The 26,964-nt window shown below is 43.5% G+C and overlaps 1 protein-coding gene across 5 annotated transcripts in view; it reads left to right on the forward strand.

Annotated features, from left to right (window-relative positions):
• The window catches only part of DYRK1A (dual specificity tyrosine phosphorylation regulated kinase 1A), a 134,643-nt gene that overhangs the window by 73,973 nt on the left and 33,706 nt on the right, over window positions 1–26,964 (forward strand). For all 5 annotated transcript variants that reach the window (XM_028505227.2, XM_036017429.1, XM_028505226.2 and 2 more), the window contains one exon: window positions 23,732–23,928. In XM_028505227.2, coding sequence (XP_028361028.1) covers window positions 23,732–23,928 — 197 coding nt within the window. The remainder of the gene's footprint in view (window positions 1–23,731; window positions 23,929–26,964) is intronic.

Raw genomic sequence — 26,964 nt, forward strand, 5'->3', positions numbered from 1 at the left:
GATCCGTTTTGGGACTTTCTGTTCTGTTCCATTAATATATTTGTGTGTGTGTCTATTCCAGCACCATATTGTCTTTATTACCATAACCTTACATGAGGGGGGACTGAAAAAGACGGAATTTACTTATAAAAAATTGTGTATTTATTCTTACATGTTTAAACTTCAGTCACCTTCAGAGTGCTTTCCATATGATGCAATTACACCTATTGAGACATTTTTTCCACTACTCAAAACAGTTTTGAACTCATCAATTTTGATGGCTTTTAGTGTTTCTGTTGTTTTTTTTTTGTTTGTTTCACTTTTTCCACATCGACAAAATGTTTCCCTTTGAGGACATTTTTCATCCAGGGAAACAAAAAATCATCTGGTGAGATACCAGTTAATAGGGAGGGTAGGGCACAGGTGGGCAGGGTCATGCTGTTTTTGCTGAAAGACTGCTCACCACTCAGCACATTGTGGGCAGGCATGTTCATAAATCACCCATCATGAAAGGCAAATGCATCAAAAGAATCTTTAAAAAAAAAATGCCACTACAGCCAAACTCAGCCTCTCACAACAATGCCAGCTGGTACACTGGCACAGATGGGTTCCTAGAACACTCCTAGTAGGGGATGCCTGTACTACAAGGGGCCTGCCCTTCAGATGATGATTCTGAGGTTTTTGGGTTCCTACCTCATCATGCATTTTGAAATCAGGTAGTGTTAGTTTTACAACTTCTTTTTCAAAATTATGTCTACTTTAGGTTCTTTGCAATTCCATATTGTTAAATCATTTTGTCAGTTATACATATGCCTTACTAGAATATTGATTGGGATTGTGTTGAATCTATAGATAGTTTTGGGAGGAATTGAACATGTTAATAACGATTTTTTAACTTTTTTGTAGATTTTATTTACTTATTTTTAGAGGGGAAGGGAGGGAGAAAAAGAAGGGAGAGAATCATCAATGTGTGGTTGCCTCTCGTGTACCTCCTAATGGGGACCTGGCCTGCATCCCAGTCATGTGCCCCTACTGGGAATCAAACCAGTGACTCCTTGTTTCGCAGGCCTGCACTCAGTCCACTGAGCCACACCAGCCAGGGCTTAATATTGATTTTTTTGAAAAGAGTCATGCATATGGTGTGCACATAGTATGTCTCTCCTATTTAGATTTTTAATTTTTTTTTAATTAAAAATGTTTTAGCCCTGGCCGATGTGGCTCAGTTGGTTGGAGTGTTGCCCTGTAAACTGAAAGGTTGCAGGTTCGATTTCCCAGTCAGGTACATGACCAGGTTGGGGGTCAGTCCACTGTCATGGTACGTGCAAGAGGCACCGATGGATGTTTCTCTCCCTCCCTTCCCTGCTCTCTAAAGTCCATAAATGTGTCGTCAAGTGAGGATAAAAAGAAAACTTTTTAAATACTAGTCTTTCACCTCTTTTGTCAAATTCATACCTGTTTTATATTTTTACACTGCTATACAGGTTTTTAAATTTCAGTTTCTGATTGTCGTTGCTAGTACATAGAAATACTGATTTTTGTATATTGATCTTGAATTCTGGAAGCTTGCTAAAATCCCTTATTAGCTCTAATAGCTTTTTGTAATATTTTGAAGAGCTGGAGAGGACTTGTTTTTGGAATTGTGCCCCAATTCTTTCTTCCTTCCACAAGACCATCTGCAGTACTCGGTGACTAGTGGTTACTTGAATACATGAAAGAGTGTGTCTGAGCAGACAAGTTGTACGTAGGAAGCATTTTAAAAAAGATTAATAACTTTAGGGCAGAGTATAGTCTTAGGAATCTGGAGCCAGGGAAGCTTTCTCGGAGGTGATTATAGGATGCCAAGCACACAATAATGTATTAGACAAGTGCTTGTTGAGCCTAAGTTTAGAACCCTTCAGTAACTGTTTGGAATAGGTAGACCTGTGAAAACACCAGAATCTGCCTCTGTTCTCCTGGAACTCGCCGTCTGTGAAGAGTTAGGAGGTAAAAGAACAGTGAAGAGGGATACGGAAGAATTTACTAAGGAACCCTAGGCAGAACTTGGGGAGGGGTTAGCCATGTAGGGTGGGGCACTTCAAGTCTGGGTGAGTGGGAGAGGATTGGTAATAGAAAGGGGAAGTCAGGCAAAGGCATTCTTTTGGGGGGGGTGTGGAGATAAATTTGCTTCTAGATAAAATATGTAGAACCCCTAAATAGAAATCCCAGATTGCAGAACATGCAGAAATGAAGAGTGAAGCGATGGGTATTGGTCTGGCTTTGCCATGAAAGAGAGTAGAGGCGAGGCCAGGGCCTCCCTGGAGAGGGCTGGAGAACTGCGGGGGGAGGCTGTGTGGGTCCTTTCTGTTCTATTCGTGAGGAAACTGGGGCACAGAAAGCGAAGAAAGGTGTCTGAGGACCCTGGGGTGGGGGGGGCTCCACAGTCCGTGCTTTTAGGGTTACTCTGTGCTTTCTCTACGATATTTCTTTAAATCTGCTCACTTATTTAATGCTGTTTCTTTCATAAGGAAACTCTAATACTATTAGAAAATTAGAACATCAGCCTCACTTGTCCCTTGCAGAAGGAGAATAAATAAATATAGGGAAACCAAAGCAATGTATTACATTTATACAACTTACAGAATCCATATCTGGAAACCGTGGGACTGTTGATGCTTGGTTACTAACTAATGGATGTTCTGCTAGATGTCAGGTCGTTTAAGGTCATGTTGAGCTATTATGTGAGATAAACAACAGATACCTGTTGAGCATTCATCATGCCGAGCATTTTCTCTGGGTGCTGTGTGTGTGTTCGTGCATGAGACTGAATCCTTGCCGTCGTGGTGCTTACATTCTAATGGATACAGCTATACCATAAACATCTAAAAAAGTACATTGTTGGGGAAAGGACCGTTTTTTCTAGAAGGTCAAAGATGGTTCCTTCAAGGGAGTGCTTTACTTCAGTTTCATTTGACTTCTTTCAAATGAACACACACATCTCTGGGATAGTCTGGTTTCTAGTGCCAGTCACCGTCCTGCACGGGCTCTTGCAAATCTGTTCTTGTGTCATGAACAACTTAGTGTTTTTCCCGGTCGGATGAGAGGAATGGTAGTTCACATGAAAACTCAGGAAGCTGCATATAAAAATGTGTTCACGTGTAATCGCTGTCCACCTCGTCACAGCCCAGGGAAAGGTGGAGGTGAGCACCCTGTTCTTCTCAGGATTGGCACTCTCGACATTCTTGTTATTCATTTGGGGGCAGGGTTTTCCTGCTTTTACTTTTTTATTTATTACCATTATTGTTTTTTTAATCCTCACCCCAGGATGTGGTCTGTTGAGAGAGAAGGAGAAACACTGGTATAGAAACATCAGTCACTCGCCTCCTGTACTCACCCTGAGCAGGGAGCCAGCCCAAACCTGGGAATGCGCCCTGGCCAGGATCAGACCTGCAGCCTTTTGGTGTATGGGACGGCGCTCCAACCAGCTGATCCACCTGGCCACCGTGGCCTTTCCTGTTTTTAAAAAAGCGAGTAGAGTTTGCTACCAAAATGAAGAGGCTTTAGGAGGCAAAACAGTGGGATAATGTGCAGGAACATTCAGTTGACGGAAGTCCTTGCTAGAGAACCGTACATACCCTTCATATTTCTCAGTGGTTAATGTGGAAGAACATTTTATGACTGAAAGTTTGAAAAAGTTTGAAAAATGGAGCTCTAGGTCTCTCAATTCACTCATTTTGCATAAAGTGGATTACACAGCATTGTCTCACTTGAACCATCTCCTATGTACTGTAATTGTTTTTGAAATTCCCTTTTTTCTAAAACACAATGAATTAAAGCCATTATTAATAAATACCTTCAGTGGGTGCCACTGAGAAAACGAAGCTAACACGTTGCATTTTTCAAAAACTGAAAATGACAATTGTCTATTTACGACCGTTGGGGAAATTTTAAAAAAGATTTTAATTGACTTTTTTTATTCATTAAAGTGGTTAATGGGAAAATTGGCCACTACTTTCAAGCTATTGAAATACTGTCATCCTGACATTTGGAATCCACAGCATGAAGACAGTTTTCAGACCCTTTGTCTTTGAGTTTGTGTGGTTGCGAGTCCCTAAAGTGTGTTCACATGTGTCAGCCCAGGTGCGCCTCCCCTGGTCTGGAGTGATTCCTCACCCCCACTTGACAGAAGGGCAGCTGAGCCTTGGAGAGAAGGCGAAGGGTCATTCTGCGAATCAGAGGTGAGGCTGGACTTGGACCTTTTTGATGCGATACTTACACGGTGCCTGTTGTCTGCTGGGCGCTGCAGGCACCCACCCCTCCTTCCCGCTGTGGAAGCGCGGCCTCCAGGACCGGCGGCAGGAGGTCAGCTCGGAGGGCTCCCTCAGTGCCCCTGGGGCCTGCAGCTCTCCTAGACCTCGAGCTCTGCCCTCGGTGCTAGTGTCTCCCCCGCCCGTGTGCTCAGCACTTGTCCGCCTCCCAGGGACAGTCATGGCTTGGGAGGGGACGGGAGGGGACGGGAGGGCACTTAGCGCCTGACTATGGAAGCATAATTTCACGGCCATGCTGCTCTCCTAATAGGAGAGAGTTAGTTTGTTTGTTTTTTGTACTCCCCTCCTCTCGTGTAGTCTGTGTTGAAGTCTCCTGTGGTGAATGAGTTGAGTGAAGCGGCGTGTCTTGAGGGCCCTTACGTGCCCATTCACTTAGCGGTGTGGCAGTGCACGCGGCAGTAGTTCTGTCCTTAAGGGCCTTAACGTGGCGTGAGAGAGAGAATGGCAAACACATGTGCTACAGCAATGACTATGTAAGTGTATAATGTTGTATAGAGAGATATGTCATATGTAAATGTATGTGTGTGACTGTAGATATGTTTTCATATATATATGAATGACTATTTCGGGGTGCCTCAGACTAACCTTGCAGCCTCTGGAGCCTCAAGACCCTAAATCCAGCTTGCTGCCTCTTTTTTATAAATACACAGCCGCACTCCTTGGTTTATGTGTATTGTCTGGCTGCTTTTGTGCTACAAAGGTAGGCTTGATCAATTACAGCAGACAGTGTGCTCCTAAATGTGCACACTTTTAAGGAGCTTTAGGAAAAAGTTGGCTGATCCCTTCTCAAGACCTTGCCCACCACTGTACTTGAAGGTGCGGTTCAACTTCAGAGCTAGACAATACAGCTGGCCTGGAGTGGCAGCAGAGGTGACGGATTGTCGGAGTGGGTAGTTCTGTCCTCCAGCATTGGGTCACCGTGGTGAGTCAAAAGGTAGGGGTGAGTGAGTATCTTTGCTTCCAGGTGGGAAATCTGTTGTGCTTTCAAAAGAGTGTTATTGTTGGTGTTTTCTAGTAAATGTAAATTGTGTGTAGTGACTTTAAAAATGTGCATTAAAATGATTGTAAAGGTATATGCAGGTATACCTCTGGAGTTAACTGTAGGTTCGGTTCCAGACCACCTCAATAAAGGAAGTATGGCCAAAAAATGTAACATCTGTAACACTCAGTAAAGCGAAGCACAATAAAATGCGCACCTGTATACGTTGGATAGTGAAAGCGGTTCCTGTTTCCGAGACTCCTTCTTCAGAAGTGTTAGTAAGAGTTGTTAAGAGTTGGGCTTTCTCCTCTGTCTGAATATCCTCTTGTAGCAATACTTTTTTAAAATCTGTATTTCTGATCATGTGTCTTCACATTGTGACCCCCTTATTTGACTTGGTTCCTCAAAATGCTAAGAACAGGGGTTGAACAACTGTTGAGTGTTTCACATAATACTAATGTAAAATAGTTTTAAAAGGATTTTAGTAGAAGCCCCCCTGTCAGTTGATGAGTTAACATTGTACATTTTTAAAATTATACTTTCATGCCACTTACTAAAGTACTTTGTGCTATATAACAACTATTTTGAGGCTTAAAATTTTTAATCAAATTTCTTGTTTTAGTGGAGGGACCTATATCATCCAATCACCTCAGAAATCTTGGAAAAATACTGATGTCTGTTCCCCAATTTCAGACTTAATATAATATATTTGAGTCCAAATCTGTAGAAGTTGGGATTGCATATGTAATTTTTTGGCTTTATCATGTTCTAACTTTTTAAATTTTATTTTTCAATGACAGTTTATATCAAATATTTTGTATTAGTTTCAGGTGTATGCCATCTATTTATAAAAGCTTCCCACATGAGCTAAATATTTAGGTAGCAATTTTTATGATGAAAATTTGTAGGATAGCAGCAAAGTTTAATATGCTTCTAGTATAGGTCATGATTTATTTTGGAAAAAAATTGTATGCTGAGTTTCTCTGAATTCATATATTGAACTGAGGGGAATATGTATATAATAGGGATTATTTAATTTGATAATTCATATCAGTTTTCTTATTCCTGCCTCAACTCTTATGTACCTGTTCTCTAAGAAAAAGTTTACCTTTTCTAAACTGCAAACACACTTCTTAAAGTTTGGGAGGTAATGTTGTATTAGTCCAGGTCCTTACTAATGGTAAGTGGCATACATCTGATCAGTGTTTTCAGACTGGGAAATAACATTTCTCATAAGTATTTACAAACCATTTCAGGTTGATGCTAATTTCTGTATTCACTAAGGTAGACTAACTGATATGATACACATACCCAACATTTCAGTGGTTTAAATCCGAAGTCTATTTCCAAGCTCATGCGATAGCCCAGTGAATGTAGGACCAGGGGGTGACGGCTCTGCTCTCTCCAGCTACTTATCCAGGGGCCGCACTGTGGGCATCTCTCACAGTTGACAAACATGTGTCTGAAGGTCACCCTGGTTTTGGCATTCAGTCACTGCATTGGTAAAGAGTGTGGAGGTTTACACGTGGGAGATTTTTACGGGTCGGGCCTGCTAGTACCACACACGCAGCACTGACCACTTCCGTTGGTACTCCATTGGCCGGGTCAGAGTCTGTGGCCGTGCTGGTTGCCAGGCAGCCTGGGAAATGACTCGTTGCCTCAGGCAGGAAAGAGAAGCACCCTTGGTTATTGGTAAGCAGTCTCAACCATGTGGCCAGTGTCGCCACCTTAAACACCCATCAGATGTTGATTTATCCTGCATAATTGCATCTTGTATTGTTCTTTTCTCATTTCCCCATGCTTCTACAAAATTATTCCACTCCCTCATGATCCTATTTTTTGGGGGCGGGGGGATGGTGGTCACTCATTGTTTATTTACGTGTGACAAAGTTTTTGTATGCAGACAACAGAAACTCATCCTTGCCCAACTTGGGCAGAAAATGAATTTAATGTAAGGCTATAAGTTAGCCCACAGAATTGATTACAAAGCTGGAGATTAGGACAGAAAAGGGATACCAAGTGACCGAAAGATGACAAACACACCTACTGGTTTGTTTGGTTAGAGGACCTTTTTACCAGACACAAGATCTCATGTTGTGCTGTAAGATAGGAAAGTGATTCATTCTTGATTTTGCCACCCACCTTTTTGGACAAGTGATTTAAACTTTCTGGATTGCAGCTGCCCCTCTGTAAATCGAGGTGGGGAGCTTGGTGTCTCATACCTGTTCGTCTACTTACTCACTGAACAAATGTTTACCGAGTGCCTGTGTGCTGGCGCAGGAGCGATGAGCTAGACAGAGCCGCTCCTGAGGGCTCCCCCCCATCACGCAGATGGGAGCGGGGCTGGGTGGCAGTTCACTCCCGGGTTCTGGGGAGGTTTCCCGAGAAGGCGACCGCAGATCTGGGTCTTGAAGGCTGAGTTCAAGGTTTCTAGGTGCGGCAAAGAGGAGGGGCAGTGTTCTAGATGGAACAGTGCTGCTGTGGCGCTGAGCGGAAGCAGGGATGTGTCGTCCGGGGAGCAGGAGAGAGGATGGTGCGTGGTGAGGTAAGAGGTGTGAACGCTGAAACTGGGAACCCTGGGTGTTGTAGAGTGTTGGTGATTTTGAAACTTCTATTTTGAAGGAAGTTTATTTTGGGAGAATTAACTGAAGGCACAGAGACTGGATAAGGAGCAGTTACTATAGAATCCCTCCTCACCACTTTCTCCTGAATTAAGATCTTGACAAAGAGTATGGAAATAAACAAACGGATTTATGAAACATTCCTGAGGCCAAAGTCACAGAATGTAGTTAGGGAGAGGGTGTGTGTGTGTGTGTGTTAGGTGTGAGAGAAGGGAAGGGAGAGGGAAGGAGCGGACAGGAGTGGACCAGACTCGGGTTGCTAGCATGAGTGGATGGGCGGGGAGGTGCCCTTGTTAGAACAGGGTCGCACTTGGCACTCCGGCCCACGCTGCGGCCCTGGGCCGGCACGGCTCACACAGCACGCTGTGCTTTCCAGCCGAGGTTCACGTTAGCCTTGGCATCCCTTAACTGCGCCCGTTCCAGACAGCCGCTGCCGGGCGTGGGAGTCTGTGCTCCAGAGGAGACCTGGCCACCGCCTCTGCTGCGCTGGGAAGGGGAAGACGGCCGCCGGGCCGCCCCCTCCCACTTTCTCTTTTCCCCGTCTGATTTCCTTCAGAGCGCCAGTTCTCTCATCTTACTGAGTTTACTCGTTTATTGTCTTAGGGTTCCTACACCCCTGGCAATAAAATACAAGCTCTAGGTGGCCAGAGACTCTGCCCAATATCTTCACATTTCTGTCCTTGATGCTAAAAACTCGCTTTAGCACAGCACTCTTCAATAGAAATATATGCCACTTTCATACTTAGAGTTTCTAGGAGTCACAGTTTAAAAAGCCAGGAAAGAGAAAGTTACACAATTTTAGTGATATATTGTATTTCACCAGTATATCCAAAATATATTATTTCAAAATTAAAAAATATTAATGAACTATTTTACCTTTTTGGGCACCAAATTCTTGGAATCTTGTGTTACATTCATAGCACATCTCAGTCCCAGCCGACTGCATTTCTCGCTCCCAGTGGCCTCCTGTGACTCGTGGCTGCCGTTTCGCGGACAGCAACAGCGGGGTCCGGAGCACAGCAGTGATCTCGAGGGACGGAACAGAGAGCAGGCCAAGGCGTCACGTCACGCTGTGCACCTGAGACTACGTGATGTTACACGGCCCTTAAACCCAGTTGGACACTTTTTTAAAGAAAGGAAAAGTAAAATAACTTTCTAGGTGGGAAGTAGGGAGAAGTGTTATGTATCCATATTTTGGCATCATTTGATTAGAAAATAAGTATTTTCTTGTTAAAAATAGCCTAGTATGATTTTTAGCCTTATGATTATACTTAGAATTTTAGAGAATTGTGTATTTTACACGTCAGTGTGCAGTGAGGTTCCCTCCCCAGAGTACCCTCAGCCCTTGCAGGCGTGTTTGCGTCCCAGACAGCCTCAGGTGGCACCTCGTGTTACGGGCGCGCTGTCCAGCGCCGTGCTCTGAATAACTAGGCTCTGTTTGAGGGCGGCTCGGGGCATGGAGGGACCTCTGACACTAGTGGTTTGGGAAGCTTGTGGAGGTCACGTGGTGTAATGACTCTGTACAAAGCGAGGCAGCGAAGTTTGACAGATTTTGAAGTTACGACTTCATGTTTTCAGGTATTGATGTTGTAAATAAAACTTTTAAAGATAGTTTTCTCTTTTTAAGTAATTGTGAATATACCCGTAGTGTTAATGGAAAGTATCAGTTGTTCCAGTGGTAGAACTTTCTGTGTCATTGTTACTCAGATTGAAGTATCCAGTTACAGTGTCACACAGGGATCCGAAAGGGTTGTGTCTGAGACAGCTTCGCGATGACGTGCTCATGAAAACCTAGAGGACTTTCAAGGAAGTCTGGTGCTGACAGAGGCGCTGGTGTCAAAGAAGGTGGCAGGCTTTTGAGCGTATTGAGACGAGTGCCTCTCACACAGAGAGAGAGAGATGTAGCACTGGCCTTGTGAGGGGATGTGCAGTCTCCTGGCCTTGGGGACTGCCTTGTCATCCCGACTGTGCTCTTGTCAGGCGACAGGGTGTCGGAGCGCCCTTCTAGTTGGCAGATGGCATGCTGTCCTATTCACAAACCACTTAATAAGGCCCATTAGATCTTCAAAAAAAGTGATAATGTCAAAGCTTAAAGCTGTTGGAGATGGTTATTTGGGTGTGGTAAACTTTTTTTCCCCCTGCTCGAGCATGCAGAGCAGTTTGGTTATACTTGTCAAAAAATAAAGGCTCCCCAAACCAGTGGTTTGGGACAGAGGAAGGTGGCTGTGTGTGACCTGAGGAGGCCCCGGATGCACAGTGGTGCTCCCTCCCTCCTTCCCTCCCTCTGTGACGGCGGGGGGCTTATTTGGGCAGGTGGCATGTTTCCCCAGTGTCCTGTGGCTCACGCCTCAGCGGGGACCAGAACCCAGGGCTTCTGTTCCCTGGGCAGGTGTCACACCCTTCTTCGCCACACCCTTCTTTCCCTTTTATTGTTTTTGTGCCTTTTTCCTTCATGTATTCAATAAAACATTAACTGCCCTATGTGCTTGATAAAATGAGAACTGCTGAGCTGTACTCAGAGGCAGTGTTTTAGGTTTAAATCACAATGCATTTAAGGAGATGTCATCATTCAACTTCAGGCCCTTTTCTGAATTTCTGATCGTCACCACTAGTTTTCTAGGTCACCTAGGCTCCAGGCTCCTGAGTCATTGTTGAATCGGGTTGTCTCTCATCCTCCATTTTTAAACAAGTTTTCCAGTCCTTTCAATCCCCTCACGGTGTGTGTTCTTGTGGCTCCTTCCTTTCGTTCTCAACATTAACTAACCTCCGAACGGCGCTCTCAGTCTTTCGCTTGGACTGCTGGAATAAAACCCCTAATTGATCTGTGCATGTAGTTTCCCCTTTCCCAGTCCATTTTATACATCAGTTCTATTATGATAAGCTTAAGTAGTAGGGCATTTACTGAGCATTTACCATGTGCTAGATAGTATTTCAAATATTAACTCTACAATTTTTATAATAATTTTGAGGTTCATATATTGTTAATAACCTGTTCTGCAGGTGGGAGGGGAGACACAGATTGAATTACCAAAGTCACACAGCAGCTGGAGAGGGGTGCAGGTTGAACCCAGACAGCCCAGAGTGTGCCTGGCTGTAACTGAAAACACAGCTGGGGTTGGGTCGCTCCTGGCACAGCTGTTCTGACGCCCTCGTACCTGTTTCCAAGTCCAGCTCCCTTAGCCTGGCGGCAGGTCTCTCGGTGCAGTCTGCCTTTCTGTCCGTAGCCTGCTCCTCTGTCTGCCTGTACCGTATTGTCCAGTCAGACTTGAGGTGACATTTGAGAAGTGGGAGTTGAGTTGATCAGTGAGGCCGTAACGTTTGAGGCAGCTCAGAGAGGACTGGCAGCAGCTGGGAGGGTGGCTGGTGGGGGTACTGGAGCCAAGGGGCGGGTTGGGTGGGTTGCGGGGGCGGGGGTCACAGGGTGCTGCCCTAGGTGGAGCTTGGGGCCAGGTTGTAAACACTTCTGGGCTCGTCTTATTCCACAGGACATTTTCATGAGCTTTTTATAAAATTCATGAGTGTTAGAAAACTGGCTTTTTCTTTTTTTAAGGTGCTTTGTCAAATTTGATGTGAAGTTTTCTCATTTTTCCTAGACTCCTTTTTAAATTCCTTCTCTCCCAGCCACAGCCACTCACTGGCCTGTTTGCACCTGAGTTTGAGCGGCTTGTGCTGGGGAAGGGGCGTGCTCAGGCAGGCGGGTTTCCTAGCCCCCGCCCCTCTCCTTACTAGTTCTGCTCACCTTCACTCCTTGACAGGGACTCAACAATCTCTTGTCTCAGGGAGGCGTTTCTTGTGTCTCTTCTGCACTTTTCCACTCTTTAAAAAAAAAACTTTATTTATTTATTTTTAGAGATGGGGAAGGAAGGGGGAAAGGGAGAGAGAGAAACATGGATGTGGGAGAGATATATCGATTGGTTGCCTCGCACATGCCCCCAGATGGAGACCTGGCCTGCAACCCAGCCATGTGCCCTGACTGGGAATTGAACTTGCGACATTTTGGCTCACAGGCTGGCTCTCAGTCCACTGTGCCACACACACCAGCCAGGGCTCCCCTCTTTCTTTGAGGCCCAGCTCAGAGTGGTGAAGAGGAGACTTAGCCTGGTTGGCGTTCCTGCTGAGCAGCTTCGGCGGGACCCTGTGAGTGCATGGCCACCACACTCAGGGCCATTGTGGGGCCGCTGACCTCCAGTTCCTTTCTGTGTAAAACGTGAGTGCTGTGATAATGCTGCCCAATTCATAGTGCTTTTGTGGGTGTAAATGTGGGGGTACCAGGACAGTGTTCAGCATGGAGTAAGTTCAGCGAATGTTGTTACTGATTTTTATTTTTATTACTTTTTCTGTAATTGCGGAAAACCACTCAGAGCATTCTGGAACAGGGTCGTAGAAATCTGCTGTATCCGCACTGTTGTCATTGAGGGCACTCTGGTTTGGAGCACTTCGCGTGTTTGAGAAGTAGAAATGTTACCTCCTTTTGTTTATTCATTGACTTACTGTTTGATCTCTAGTGCATTTGGGAGTTTTCCAGTATCCTTATCACTGGTTTGTGAGGCTCCTATCTCCTGCCAGATTTCCCCCTGCAGTGAGCCGATCTCAGCGTTTCTGACTGTATTGCTGGGGACTGATGACAGTGTGTAACACTTTGGGACAGGGACGTTTTCCAGACCCTTTCCTTGTTTTAATCCTCGCCTAAGGATAATGTATTTATTGATTTGAGGGAGTAGAAACTTTAGTGTGGGAAAAATCAATCAGTTTCCTCTCACAGTGCCCCAACTGGAGATTCAACCCACAGCCAAGGTGTGTGCCCTGACCAGGGTTGAACCTGCAGCCTTGGTGTATTATGGGACGACACTCCAACCAGTGGAGCCACCCTGCCAGGGCCAGACTATTTTCCATGTGATAATAGGACTGAGATGCAAATTTTAACCACTTTTGCACAGTAGATATGGAAGAAGTAAAATTAATTATGAGCTCCACAATGGTGTATTTATTTGCTGTTGTACATAAATATACTTTTAATGAAGGGTTACCGTTTTTATATTATTAAATTTTATAACCTCTCTCGAACAGTTAAAAATTTGCTTAATGCTTCACTTTTAAAGTGTCTGGTCAGATGAATATCTTGCCCTTTGGGCATTCTGTAATGGAAAATCCCCGTAAATATACAGTGTTTTAATTGGAATCACAAAGCCAAATGATTGCCTCACTGGACAATTTTAAGTGTTACGCTGCAATTCAATATAGGTACCCAAGTACTTAACTGGATTTAAAAATATCTTGTGTTTAACAGCTGTCTAGCTAGAACTAAAAATGAGCGAGGAGTATGTGTAAGGTTCTCCTCTTTTCTGCCTGGGGTGGAGGGATGGAGGTTTGTAAAAGTGGTGCTCTTTTCCGGTCTGGCTGCTGTGGCTGTGCTGCTGTGGGAGAAGGCAGAGGTAAAGACCAGGGGAGGCTTGAGGCAGCTTTCTTTCCGGAGAAACCTGACGTGCCTGAGTCAGTCGAGTCTTCAGAGGCTTCTCAGACGGGCGTGGGCATGTGTAGTTGGCGGTGCTGGCAGCCCGTGCCGGGTGACGTTTCCGTCTCTGTTGTGTTCCCCGCGCCTCTCTGTGTTTTGATCCTTTTACTCTCAAGGCGATGGCAGCCGAACAGGTGAAGTTCAGCTTTTTCATGGCTTCATAATATTTGAGCCTTTAGATGTGTTGTAACATGTAATTTCTCTTCCTTTTGTACTTTCAGGTTTCTGGAAGTTCACCTTTAGTGTGCCTGTAGGCCCTGGCAAAGTCATGGTCAGGAGATCTGGGATTAACCCTGGAACAGGGTCGTGGGGTGTCTTTGGGTAGTTCAGGTTTTTTATAGATGTACATATACATACATTGTGTGTGTGTGTGTGTGTGTGTGTGTATGTATAACTTTTGAAAACTTTCTGGTAGCCCTGGCCAGGTGGCTAGTTGCTTGGATTTCGTCCTGCAGAGTGAAAGGTCAGAGGTTTTATTCCTGGTCAGGGCACGTGCCTGGGGTGCATGTTCGACCCCAGGTCAGGGCGTGTGCGAGAGGCAGCCAATCAATGTTTCTCTCTTTCTCACTCTCTTTCCCACTCTCTTAAAAAATTAAAATGAAGTAAAATAAAATAAAAGCAGTTAATTTTTAAAAAATTAAACTGTTAGGTAGTAGTTTGCTGGGTTATTATAGATCTTTTTTAAAAAGGAACTAAGTTAGAATCCAACCACCATTTATTAAAGTGTGTCTTCTAAGCTCTAAACAGAGACTTCGGAGCACAACCTGCCCTTCCCTCTGGCAGCATCTGTGTAACCGTTCAGGTCTCTGGCGTTTTAGAAAGGAAGGAGTACATTGGTCTTACATGATTGGACAAAATGACGAGTTGTCTCATTTCATGTATACGGAAACTGACTTGTTTGTCCCTGCGTTTATGCTGGTGCTAAGGCAAGGGAGAGGAGGTCTTAAATCCTCGTTCAGTGTACTTCTGCATAGCAAACTGAACTTTCCAAGAGTTTTTTCTATTTTTACCTGTTTTGTAAATGAAAATGTGAAATTTACATGTTACAGAGGAACCCGAAGAGGTAGAAAGCAGGGCCCAGGCGCATGGGGCTCTCACAAGTGTGATTATGAGAGACTTGGGATTGAGAGTTTTGCCGTCAGGATTGCTCCAGTGCTGCCCTGAACTGCCCCACAGATAACTCTGATCTGGGAGGTAGTAAGTGAAAACCCCAGCTTCCGACTGAATGTGGGAAGTAGCATTCATCGAGTGTACTGGTCCTGTTACATCCAGTTCGGTTGGACTTGACCTTGTTTCATGTGCTGTTGACCACTGCTCCTTCTGTCCCAGCTGATTGCGTTTGCCCAGCCATCAGCAAGGATGCACCATCCAACGGGTACTTATATGAGGGACAGCTCTGAAATCAGGACTGTCTCAGCCTTGAGCTGCATGGTCACTGGCATTATTTTTCTTGTTGAAAATACACTAGCATCTCAGGATCTGGTTTACCACCTCATCTGAATAAGAATTTCTTAGCTTGAAAAAATTGGTTTATTGATTATAACCAATATGTTAGTTTGAATGACTTACATCATTGTTACAGAACTTTTGAAATCTTGTATCTGTGAAAATTAAACACCGAAAGCTGAATAACTACAGTGAAAGTGAATGAAGGAGTGGTTAGCATTTATACATTTATACAAGGGTGGGCAAAAGTAGGTTTACAGTTGTTCACATGGAAAAAGAATTGCAGCTTATGAGTATCGCAGTGGCTTTGTGAACTCAAAACTGTCACAGTGCAGCTGTAAACCTCCCTTTACCCACCCCTGTACAAGCAGTCTAGTCAGGACCCCCGGTTATGTGCTCATTGTCTTTGGGATTAACCTGGAGGCCAAGTAGAGCAACCACCACTGTTCTGTGGAGATGTTTCAGATTCTTGACACTAGTTCATTCTCCTAGTGGTAGCAGGTTTTTTTTAAGGGACTTGGTCTTTAGCCTGATTAGTTACCTTTTCACTGAATGATGGCATTCCAGTACTCTGTTGGGAGGAAGTTCGTGTAACGCAGGCCCTGTGTTCACATGCAGCACTGTTTCCGCATGAAGACACTGACATTGTCTGAGAAGGCGGCTCCCGCAGCTGCGCCTTGCGCGTTCTTCTCTGCTGCTGTCACGCAGAACCCGCTGACCCAGCAGGCGCCTTTTCCTGCCCCCCTGCAGGGGTGTCCCGGGAGCCGGCATCTGAAATTCAACTTCTACCAGAAACGAGTTTTCATTTTGTTCCCCCAAAGGACTGGGGTGCGGCAGGCAGGTCAGAGAATAGGTGAATTTAAAGTAGCTGCGAGCCAGCAAGGACCATGCAGCCATAGTTACTGAAGATAAACAAGTCGGTTTTTGTTGTATTTGCCTCAGCTTTATTTGCCTCAAAAGCATGTTGACTAGCATTTTGTATAAGTAACTATTTCAGTTGCTGTGCTAAATACATTGCTTTTTTTTAGCATATACTGTAATTTTCTAGTAAAGCATTAGTTTTCAGTTTTGATTTCAAAAGTTTTGTCACATTTCAAATCAGCTGTCAGTTCATCATACCTAAAAAAATTCATCAGCTTGTATGTTTAACTTATTGTAACATTAATAATCTTCCATTTTGGCCCTGACTAGTGTGACTCAGTTTGCTGGGTGTCATACTGCAAAGCAAAGGGTCGCCAGTTTGATTCCTGGTCAGGGCATATGCCTAGGTTGCGGGTTCAGCCCCCAGCTGGGGCATGTGCAAGAGGCAGCCGATTGATGTTTCTCTCCCTCTCTGTCTCTCTTTCCCTCTCTAAAAGTAAATAAATAGATAATCGTCCTTTTTTGTGTTGATACTTCTAAATCTCCGAATAGTAGGGTCATTTTACAAACGGTCGATTCACGTAAATGTCTGCACTCCTCATACACCGCTCGTTCAGTCAGACTCGGACACGCGGCAGCCCCCGAGGCCGCCGCCCTGGGTGCTGAGCACCCTCTGGTGTGCCCGGGGCTCCGGGGGGCACAGAGCTGGGGGCAGAGGTTCCCCTGGATACCTGTTTCCTGCTACATGGGGAAATTTTCTATTTAAATGGGTTTATTACTGATTACACATTTGTAATTATGGATACTGTAAAGAAGATACTATTTTTCCCACTTGGAGTTTTCATGACTACTGGTGACTATTAAAATATCAGGTGGTTATCTGCTTTACGTATTTTTACTGATTAAAAAGTAGTTTATAATTTTAGAATCTTGGGGAAGAGAAATAATTTTATGCATATTACACATTATACTGTATACAATATAATTTATGAAATTTAGTACTTATATTTGGGTGACTGTTATAGTCATTTTTCTGTTCTAGATGCTATGACTAAAAGTAAGTCCTTGATCTATTCGGTGGTAAGAATTTGGTTTGTTCTTTATAATGAAAGGGTTAAGGACCCATTTACTGTAGGGTTACGTAAGGTTTTTTGTATTGTAGTTGTTGGAGATAGTACAGTGCCTCAAACATCGTGTGAATAAAATGCATGCATATATACTCTAGTCTCAAAGTATCAAGACTGTTATTTTCAGTTCTTAAATACATTGAGTATTCAACTTTGTCTCCTCCGGTGGCTCATTGGTGTACTTGTCTGTCTGTCTGTCCCTCCTCTGCTCCTGATGCTGTGTCTGTCACATGTTTCACTTTTGCATATGTTATGGGCGCCATAATTACATTGTTATTTTTGCTGCAAACAATTATTTTTTAAAAGTTGGTAAGAAAAATGTCTTTACTATTTATCTACATACTTACGGTTTCTGGTGGTCTTTAATTCTTTGTGTAGCTCTCAGTTTTTATCTTGACTCATTCTCTACTGTGAACTGGAAACATTTTTGAGTGCAACTATGCTGTTGACAAATTTTTGTTCTTTCATTTGTTTTGAAAGTGTTTTGCCTTTAAAAAATGTTTTAAAAATTCTCACCTAAGGGCATTTAAGAAGATTTCTTTTTAGAGAGAAAGGAAGGGAGAGAAACATCAGTGGGAGAGAAATATTGATGCGTAAAGAGGTGGGTTGATTGGTTGCCTTTTGTTCATGCCGGGACCTGGAATCGTACACACCTGTCCAGGGACCTGAACCCTCAACCCAGGCATGTGCCCTGACTCGGAATCGAACCACAACCTTGCATTGCAGTTACAGGATGATGCTCCAACCAACTGAGCCACACTGGCTGGGGCTTGCCTTCAGGTTTGAAGGATGTATTCACTGGATATAGAATTTGTATTGAAAGTATTTTTCTTCTATCATTTATTTTCAAGATGCTGCTTTATTTTGTGTGTCTTGGTGTGGTTTCTCATGGGAAGTCCTCCATGTCAGTGGGTATTTTCCCCCTCTCGCTGCTTTTACAGCATTATACACGCTTCGTTGCTGGTTTTCCGGAGTTGGGTGAAGTGCCTCCTGGCGGGGGTTGTGCGTGTGTGTCCTGCTTGCGGTCCTTTGAGCTTGGGTCTGTGGGTTGATACTTTGCATTGAATTTGGAAAACAGTTTTTTCCTTCATAAATTTTCCTTCCCCAGTTTATTTCTACTTTTGATACTTCCTTCAAACAGGAATGTTAGCTTGATTTGTTTTGTAGGTTTTGGATGCTTTGTTTATATTTTTTCCCATTGTATCTTATACTTGTTTTCAATTTGGTTAATTTTTATTGCTTTGTTTTCATATTCACTGATCTTTTAAAGTGTCTAATCTATTAGTGTCTATTAATTGAATGCTTAGTTCAGTTATTTTTCATTTCTAGAACTTCCTATTTGGTTCCCATTTTATAGTTTCTGTTTATTAAGATTTGTTGTTCTATTATTTTGTTCATTTTCTTTTCATATTAAAACATACCTGTTTTTTGCCTGCTAGTATTTATGTATTGTTTCTGGGTCTGTAGATGTTTATTTTCCTACTAAATACGGCTGAATTTTCCTGCTTCTTTGTGTGCCTGGTCATTTCTTACTGGGTGTGGGCATTAATAATGCTGGGTTTTTAAGCATCTGGATTTTGTTGCCTGCTTCCGCAAGAAGTGTGGAATTTTGTCCCAACAGGCTGTTCACTTACTTGTGGGTCATCCCACCCTTCGCAGTTTCGGTCTGTGTCAGGGCAGATAGGAGGCCGTCTCCGCGGAGGGGCCAGTGTAGCCCTTCTCGCAGGGGTGTGCAGCCTTTCGGCATCTCTGGGCCACACTGGAGAAAGCGTTGTCTTGGGCCAAACAGTAAATAACACAAACGCTAACGGAAACAAAAAAACAAATCTCAGTGTTTTCAGTAAATTTACGATTTTGTGTTGGGCCGTGTTCCTAGCCCTCCAGGACTGCACTCGGCCCACAGGCCGGGCACCTCTGTTAGAGCATCGGTTTTTCCCGTCTCTGTCGACCGTGCGTGGGGTCAGCCTGGGTTTTCCCACCCTGGGGATTGGAACACTCACTGCCTCCCCGTCCTGTGTGAGAGCTCTTGCGGTCATTCAGCTCCCGGCTCCCTTCCTCTGCCTGGCCTCACGGACCTTCCCCTGGCTCCCCTGCAGCTTTGTATTTGACCAAAGGGTCACGGGCATCCCTGGGTTTAGATTCACGGAGCTCCTTCTCTGCACAGCTCCCTTCCTCCTGCTGCCTGCCCGACCCTTCTCCGCTCACCCAGCAGCCTTGAGCTCGCATCTCCCTCTTCTCAGCTCAGTGAGATCACTGCGGTGCACTCGGGCTCCCCTGTCCACGCCCTGTCTGCTCTGGGATTGCCTCCAGAGCGGGAGCACAGGTGATCGTGGGGTTCGCCCGGTGTCGTTCCGTTTTCTCAGTGATCGCAGCTCTGCGCTGCCTGTCGTGTAACGTCTGAAAGCTGTTATTTTGTGTGTTTTGACCAGTTTGCAGGGCTTTATTGTAAGTGAGGTAGTTTGGTGCCAGGTACTCTAAAATGGTCAGAAGTGGAAGTCTGATATTATAGGTCTTTAAAGATACATGTTTTTATTTCTACGCCATTGTTATTCCTATCAATTTAATACACAGATTTAATTAATGTTTTAGACTGAAAAATGTGAGCATTATTTAGGTCTCACAGGAACAATTTCACTGTTTGTAGACATTGGATGTGCCTTTGTGTGTGTGTGAACTTACACATTCTGTAGTGACGTGTACTGGCCACTAACCAGGGGGTAATGAGAAATCAGTTTATTTGTCCTTGCCATTGGTTAATTGATAGAGTCATGACATATTTTACCCTTAAAATATATTTAACACCTGTGGAGCCAGGCGCTGTGCTATGTGCTCAGGATATAAAAATGAATAAGAGAAATAGACTGTTATGCAGTAGCTCTAGCCTGTGCTATGATTAGACTTCTTTATTTCTGACTCATGAGGCCTCATTTTTAAAATACTTCTTCTATCCTTACCCCCTTCAGCTCCCTTCCTTTCTCAACCATTTATTCACATTCTAAATATTGCTGATGGATTCATTTTGTTTCAGTGAGCAAATATTTATTGAATGCCGGCCATGTGCCACCTCTGTTCTTGGTACTCATGAATGATACCATGATGAGCAAAATTCACTTGTGCACTTAAATTCAGTTACCCTCCTGATGGTGTGTGCCTTTATTTCCAGCTACTAAAAGTGCAACTGCCTGTTTCTTTTTTCCTTTTTATTGAATTTATTGGTGTGACATTGGTTAATAAAACTACATAGGTTTTGTGTGCAATTCTGTAACACATCATCTGGATATGGTCTTGTTCATTCACCACCCAAATCAAGTCTCCTTCCATCACCATTTATCCTCTTTTACCATCTCCCACTTCCCCCAGCCTCCTTCCCTCTGGTAGTCACCGTTACTGTCGTCTGTGTCTGTGATTTTTTTTGTGCGATAAAGAGTTGTTTTTTTTTTTTTAATAGAAAAATGGTAAAGCAAGCCTCAACAGGCATTTCACGTAAGTGGATATCCATATGGCCAAGACTTACTCGGTGGAAAGATGCTTATACTCATCGGGGAAATGCAAGTTAAAATCACAGTGGAGTTCCGCTTCATGTCCCCTTTGTAATGGCCGAGATTAGAAAGGCTGATGATCCAAGGGTTGGTGAAGGGGTGGAGCGGAGAGAATTTCTATAAATTGCTAGTGGGAAAACAGATTAATATTTAAAAAGCTGGAGAAACAACAGAAGAACATCTCTGTGTATATCAAACACACTAAAATGACGTTCGGCCCCTTGACATGGGGCTGAATGGCCCCTGGTGGAAATGAGTTGAACGCCCCTGCTTCTAGAGTAATGATGAACACACCAGCTTATAAGCGTAACATTAAGTGTAGAGACCCATAATGAAGATACTAATTTTTTGGAAAGAGATTTGTTACTAATTGGGAAGCGTCATAGGATGGTGGGGGGGGGGTTCAAGAATGATGGCCCTTTTTTTGACACATAGGTTAAAATGGTAATTTTTTAAGTTATATTGTAATGATTTGCACTTTTTTCTGTAATAAGTTTAATCATGGTATATAATAATGGCGTTGGTAATAGAAACAGAATATTTTAAAAAATACTGTTTATATGCCAGACTCCATTCTGCATGCCTACTGTGGCACCTCATTTAAAGTTCATAGCAGACCACAGGGAGACTGAGACCCAGAGTAGTTATTTGTTGTTCAGGGCCTCACCTTCTTAATGTTTACTTATGAGAGCTGTTAACATTTCTTCCCAGTTTTGTGTGTTTTTACCTGTGCACATCATCAGTTATTTCCTTAGGATAAATGTCCAGTGTTTTTTATCCTCACCTGCGGACTTTTTTTTCCCGTTGCTTTTAGAAAAAGAGGAAGGGAGAGAAGCATTGATGTGAGAGAGAAGCATCAATTCATTGCCTCCTGTGCACCCTGTCCCAGGGATCATAGGGGCCCGGACCAGGGATCAAGCCTGCAGCCTAGATTTGTGCCCTGACCAGGAGTCAGACCCTCAACCTTTTGGTTCTAGGATGATACTCCAGCCATCTGAGCCACACTGGCCAGGGCTAGGTTTTGTTTTATTTTGTTTTTAAAAAAATTTGTTTGTTGATTTGAGTGGGGAAGGAAAGGAGAGGAACATCAATGTGATAGAGTGACATACAGAGTAACATTGATCACTTGCCTCTCTTGTGCCCCAACCTGGACCAGGCTGGCAACCTACGCGCATGCCCCAACTGGGAATTGAACCTGCCACCTTTCACTTTGCAAAATGATGGTGCCCAGTCAACTGAGCCACACCGGTCATGGCTAGTTGTTTGCTTGCTTGCTTGCTTGCTTGCTTGTTTAACTGAACAAAGTTGCTCCACGTGCTTGAATTGACTATATTTTTTATAATGAGTAATGAAATATTTAGAAAAGTTACCTTTCTGCCATCATAGGAACATTGCCACTTTCTATATTCAGAGTCAGCTGAGGGTCCTATGGTATAGTAGAGGGAGAGAAGCTAAGGTCTAAAGTCAGTGCTGAGTCCCTGACCAGTGTGGCTCAGTGGGTTGGGTGTTATTTTGCAAAGAAAAAGATCACTGGTTCGATTCCCAGTCAGGGCACGTGCCTGGGTTGCAGGCTCAGCCCCCTGTTGGTGTACGTACGGGCGTACGTACAAGAGGCAACTGATAAGTGTTTCTCTCTTACATTAATGTTTCTCTCCCTCCCTTCCTCCTTCCCTTTCTCCCTTTCTCTCTAAAAATAAATAAATAAATAATTGGAAAAAAAAAAAAGAAAATAAAAGCAATGCTAAAGCAAGTGATAGTCAAGATAAAAGTAGGGTAGAATGCTTGAGACTGGCAGTTTAGAAAGGTGACTCTAGTGACGTTACTGAGTAAATGCAAAGTCGCAGATGGGCAGAGTGAAGGCAGATAACTGCGAGCAGTCTGCTTCATCACCCCAGCGAGGCATGGAGTGATGCAGGTGACAGGAAGAAGTCGTGTTGGAGTGTTCTTCGGGAGGTGGAGTCCACAAGGTTGGGTGGCTGTTTGCTTGCAGTGGTCTCTGGAGGAGGGGACTCTTCGAGACTCCCAGAACTTTGGTTCTGGTGGACCGGTGAAAGGTTATCCACTGTGGTAGGAATGGAAGGGGAGCTTACATTTGGGGCGACCGGGCTTGGTTCTTCTCAGTTGGCAGAGTCTGTGCAGCATTCAGGTAGGGACTGCAAGAATGGCACTGTCCTCGTCATCCTGTACAGTACAGCATAGTAATTGCCGCTGATACTGGGCCATTTATTAATTACTGGAGCTGTTCTAAGTACTTTACATGTGTTAAAACATTTAACCTTCACCACGGCCTGTTGAGGTAGATATTATCATTATCAGGGAACGAGGTGTGTAGGGCCACACAGCTGGTAAGTGTGGAGCTGAAATTTCACACTGCAGCAGCCTGGCTGAGAATCCATGCTGCTCACTCTTGGGCCCGTGCTGTTGTGCGTCTAGAGAAATGCAGGCTTCAGGAGGAGGACCTTGGTGCTGAACAGTCTGTTCGGTGATGGGGCGGGAGATGGTTGCTTTATGCAGGAAGACAAGCACCGGTATGCTGGGTCTCCAGCTTGCTGACCAGGGTTTTTATGCCTGCCTTCTGGCTTTAGTCTGTGATTGCAAGTGTGGTTGAATGTGAGGAGTTTTTTTTTCCTTTAAGGAAGAATGAACTTTTATTATCTACCAAATACTTTTATGGGCCAAAAACGCTTTCATTTCTACTATGAAATTCATTTCTACTACGAAAATCATGGTCATGGATGGTCCCAGCCTGTCTGTGGGGTAATCATTGACTGTTCATCCTTGTGACAGGCTTACCAGGTCTCGGTTTTTTTAGGGCTGTTGGAAGAGTCCAGAGCAATCCAGCATTCCTGTGGATTTGTTTTTATGTGTCATGTGCTCCACCTTCGGTTACCTGTGGCAGCGGTGAGCACCGTTAGAACACATCTCTCCCCTGGCTTGGGGTGCCGGCGGTATTAACTGCCCTACACCTGACAGGTGCAAAGCAGCGTCTTAGCAGTGCTCCTTTCTGGTGGTGTCTGAGGAGCCCATCCACTGGAGAGGCCCTTTACAAGAATTTGAAGATTATTTATGCAATTTATGGTTCCCAGTTGATGAAAATCTCATGTGTAAAAATACAAGTATTAAAGAGCATTCCTATTGCCTTACAAAGTTATTTTACAAAATTATTCTCTTAATACAGATTTATAGATACTCGTTTTAATTACTGTGTTTTATACCATTTAACAGAACTGTTGTGTTAAGTGACTTAATGTTTGTGGCTTTAGAGGTTTCTGATGTCATTGAACATTATTAAAATCCTCACTGTAAAACAGACGGACATCAGGCACTAAGCGCGTCCTGTAACCCTGCCTTACTGTCTTGTAGGAGGAGAGACTTCAGCATGCAAACCTTCATCTGTTCGGCTCGCACCGTCATTTTCATTCCATGCTGCTGGCCTTCAGATGGCTGGACAGATGCCCCATTCACATCAGTACAGTGACCGTCGCCAGCCAACCATAAGTGACCAACAGGTTTCTGCCTTATCTTATTCTGACCAGATCCAGCAACCTCTAACTAACCAGGTAAGTTCATGACATGCCGGAAATGACTTACCGGAACTGTAGTTTACTCCTTAAAATGGTAATAAATAGGTAAAATGCTTTCATGGGTTTTAAGGTTTACATGTCAGGTGGAATTCTAGATGGATAAAATATGATATTAAGAAAGTTGCATTAAAGAGTTTGCTGGGGTTTTTTTTTCTGTATGTATGTCTCTTAAAATGCACTAAAACATAGTCACATTGTCTCATTCTGTGACAGGGAGAGGGGAAGGTTATTTTTAAAGAATATAAAAGAAACTGGGGGTGAATGTAATGGAAAAATACAATGAAAAATACTAAAGAAACTTTTCATATAAAAGAAGCTTGTTTTTATGAGAGGTGGTAGAAGGTGGTTAAGGAGGAAAATGTAAATGACAGGCGAACAAGTCAGAGTGCATCACAGCAAACTCAGGGCGCTGACTTTAGGCTTGTATGAGCTACTTTGACATGTATGCATTTATAAAAACGAATATAACACTTTTTAAACTGAAAAGGAACAAATGTAATGCAAATTAATGATGGTATTCATTTTGATAGACAAGAGAATCACCACTTTTCGGGAAAAAAATAGATTGTATAAAGAGAGTAAATGCTGAAATCTCTTGACGTACATATACGCACGCGTGCATACGAGTGTGCGTGCTTAATATCTTCTGAGCTGTCTGCACTCGCTGTGCTGCTTTTGGTTGGAGAGGGTTTTTACTAGCTGGGTGTGGTGGTTGTCTTCCTTGCTGGGGCTGAGTCCCATGGAGTGCTGAGGATGGCCATTTCTCCACACGCTTTAGGATTGGAAATTCACCGCTGTTTCGTTGAGGTCTTTTAACATATTAAGTGAGGATCAAAAATGTGGAAAATTTCAAAGTATTTCTTATACTGGATTATTTGGAGGAAATGTGTTTGGCTACAGTTAAATAATGTCATTATGAGGGGCCCCCTTGTATGTATTATAAGATGTTGTCTAGTCGAACTAGCTTTACTTTTATAAATGTGTGCAGCATGTGAATAACGTTCAGTTACGCACTAAGATGAATTGTGGCAGGACTTGAACTGAGACGTCATATGTCTCAGAACTGAAAGAGTTGGTCAGAATATTCGGGTTTGGGAGGTATTAAATTGTGTAGTAGAAGAAATTCTCTGGGCACCCAGAAAGTAGTGATAGCACAATACTTGATTCGCATTGTGCTTTTAGTAAGAGGTGAAAGATTTGTACAGTCTGTGGAGAAACCAGAGTATGTATTGTATTTTTAAGAAACAAAATGTATTAGGGTTCAGTTTCCGCTCGTTCAAAACCAGCCTATCAGGATGCCTCTTTTTATCTGTTCCACAGCCGATGGGACTGCCTTCTTTAAATGTGGGAGCAGTCAACCCTGGGGTCCAGCCCAGGCCTGTTTCTTCTGCTACAGTGCTCTGTGAATTCTCACACCTGCCCTCTATGAAGGGGGGAATTCCAGTCCTTTAAAGTTAGTTTTATAGTTATTGTAGTAGGTAATTGAGCAAAATACCTGTTTTTAGATACAATGAACATCTTCTTTGTGGACTTTTTAAAAAAATTCTTTCTTTTTAGAAAGATGGAACAGGAGGGAGGGAGAGAGGGAGAGAAACATTAGTGTGTGGTTGCCTCTCGTGTGCCCCCTACTGGGGACCAGAGCACAACCCAGGCATGTGCTCTGACTGGGAATCAAACCAGCAACCTTTTGGTTCTCAGACTGGTGCTCAGTCCATTATTTTAAAATAAGAAATAATTCACTTAAGATTTTCTTTTTAATCTGTAAAGTATTTGAAAAGATTTACAAGAGGTAAAAGACTGTCTTAAGTGTAATATTCATATTCAATATTTATATTATAAAATAGTATTCAGCAAAATATTTCTGCTACACCCCATACATTTCCGAACCCCGTAAGGCAGTCGGATAGGAGAGAGCTTTCCTATAACTGGTGTGTGGAACGCTGCAGCTGGGCGCTGCTGTGGCATGGGCTGCGGGTCATACAATGTGGGTTCCAGGTCTTGTTGTATGACAGGCTGTAGGACTTGAGTCAGGTCACACGGACGTTCTGTCTGTCCCTGAATGTAAGATTGTGACCTTAGACTAGGGACCCCACCCCCAAACCTACCCTACTCCATACCTTCAAAAGATAAATTTAAGAGATGAGAAATGTAGTAAAGACAGTAAAGACAAGGATGGGAAAGGATGGTTAATATTTGGGATGCTGAATCTCTGGGCTGACTTTTCACAGTACGTTTCATAGTTCTTCAACTTGGCCAGAACTTATCTCCAGAGTAGGATATTCAGCTTTATTAGTAGCTCTCAAAATAACAAGAAAGTAGAATATAATGTTTCTAATTCTGCATTATATGCAAAAATACAAGGTAAATATAAATAAAATGGATGTAATAGATATTACACTAGAAAATAACATCTAAATAAAGTTCTGGAGCTTATACTGTGGAATCTTTTCAGGAAAACAAAAGATTGTTTTAGCTCTTGATACTTACCTCAGCAGGAGGTAGAAACTACTACTTTTCCTTTGCTTCCGTGGTCTGTGTCTTCACACAGAAAGTTCAAGAGAGATCGGAGGCCGGAGGGTGGGGTGCCCCCCGCCAGACAGCTGAAGCCGCAGGAGAGAGACTGGGCAGCTTTGCTGGCTACAGTGAGGACGTGGGGGGGTGGGGCTGGCACCTTCGGCGTGGTGAGCTTTGAGTCTTCTGAGTGCGGCGGGCTTTCTCTCAGTTGTGGAAGGGAAGAAAGGAGCTTGCTACATTACTATACATTTTCTTGACTTGGTGACTATAAGAAGCAGGAATTGGAGAAAGCATCAAATACACAGGGCTGGTCTTGAGTCTTATATAGATTTGTAACTCAGTATTTAGAAAAGTTATTTTCTAATTCTGGATTTGTGCTTATTGGCAGCACCATATTAAGAAATAGAAAATTTGGTTACCTAACATGAAATTACAATGAAAGTTAGTGAAGGGAGTGTTACTTTGTAGAAATTAATTTGTTTTGCATTTATTTTGGAA

This window comes from Phyllostomus discolor, chromosome 2 (genome assembly GCF_004126475.2).
Source record: "Phyllostomus discolor isolate MPI-MPIP mPhyDis1 chromosome 2, mPhyDis1.pri.v3, whole genome shotgun sequence".
Classification (NCBI taxonomy): domain Eukaryota; kingdom Metazoa; phylum Chordata; class Mammalia; order Chiroptera; family Phyllostomidae; genus Phyllostomus; species Phyllostomus discolor.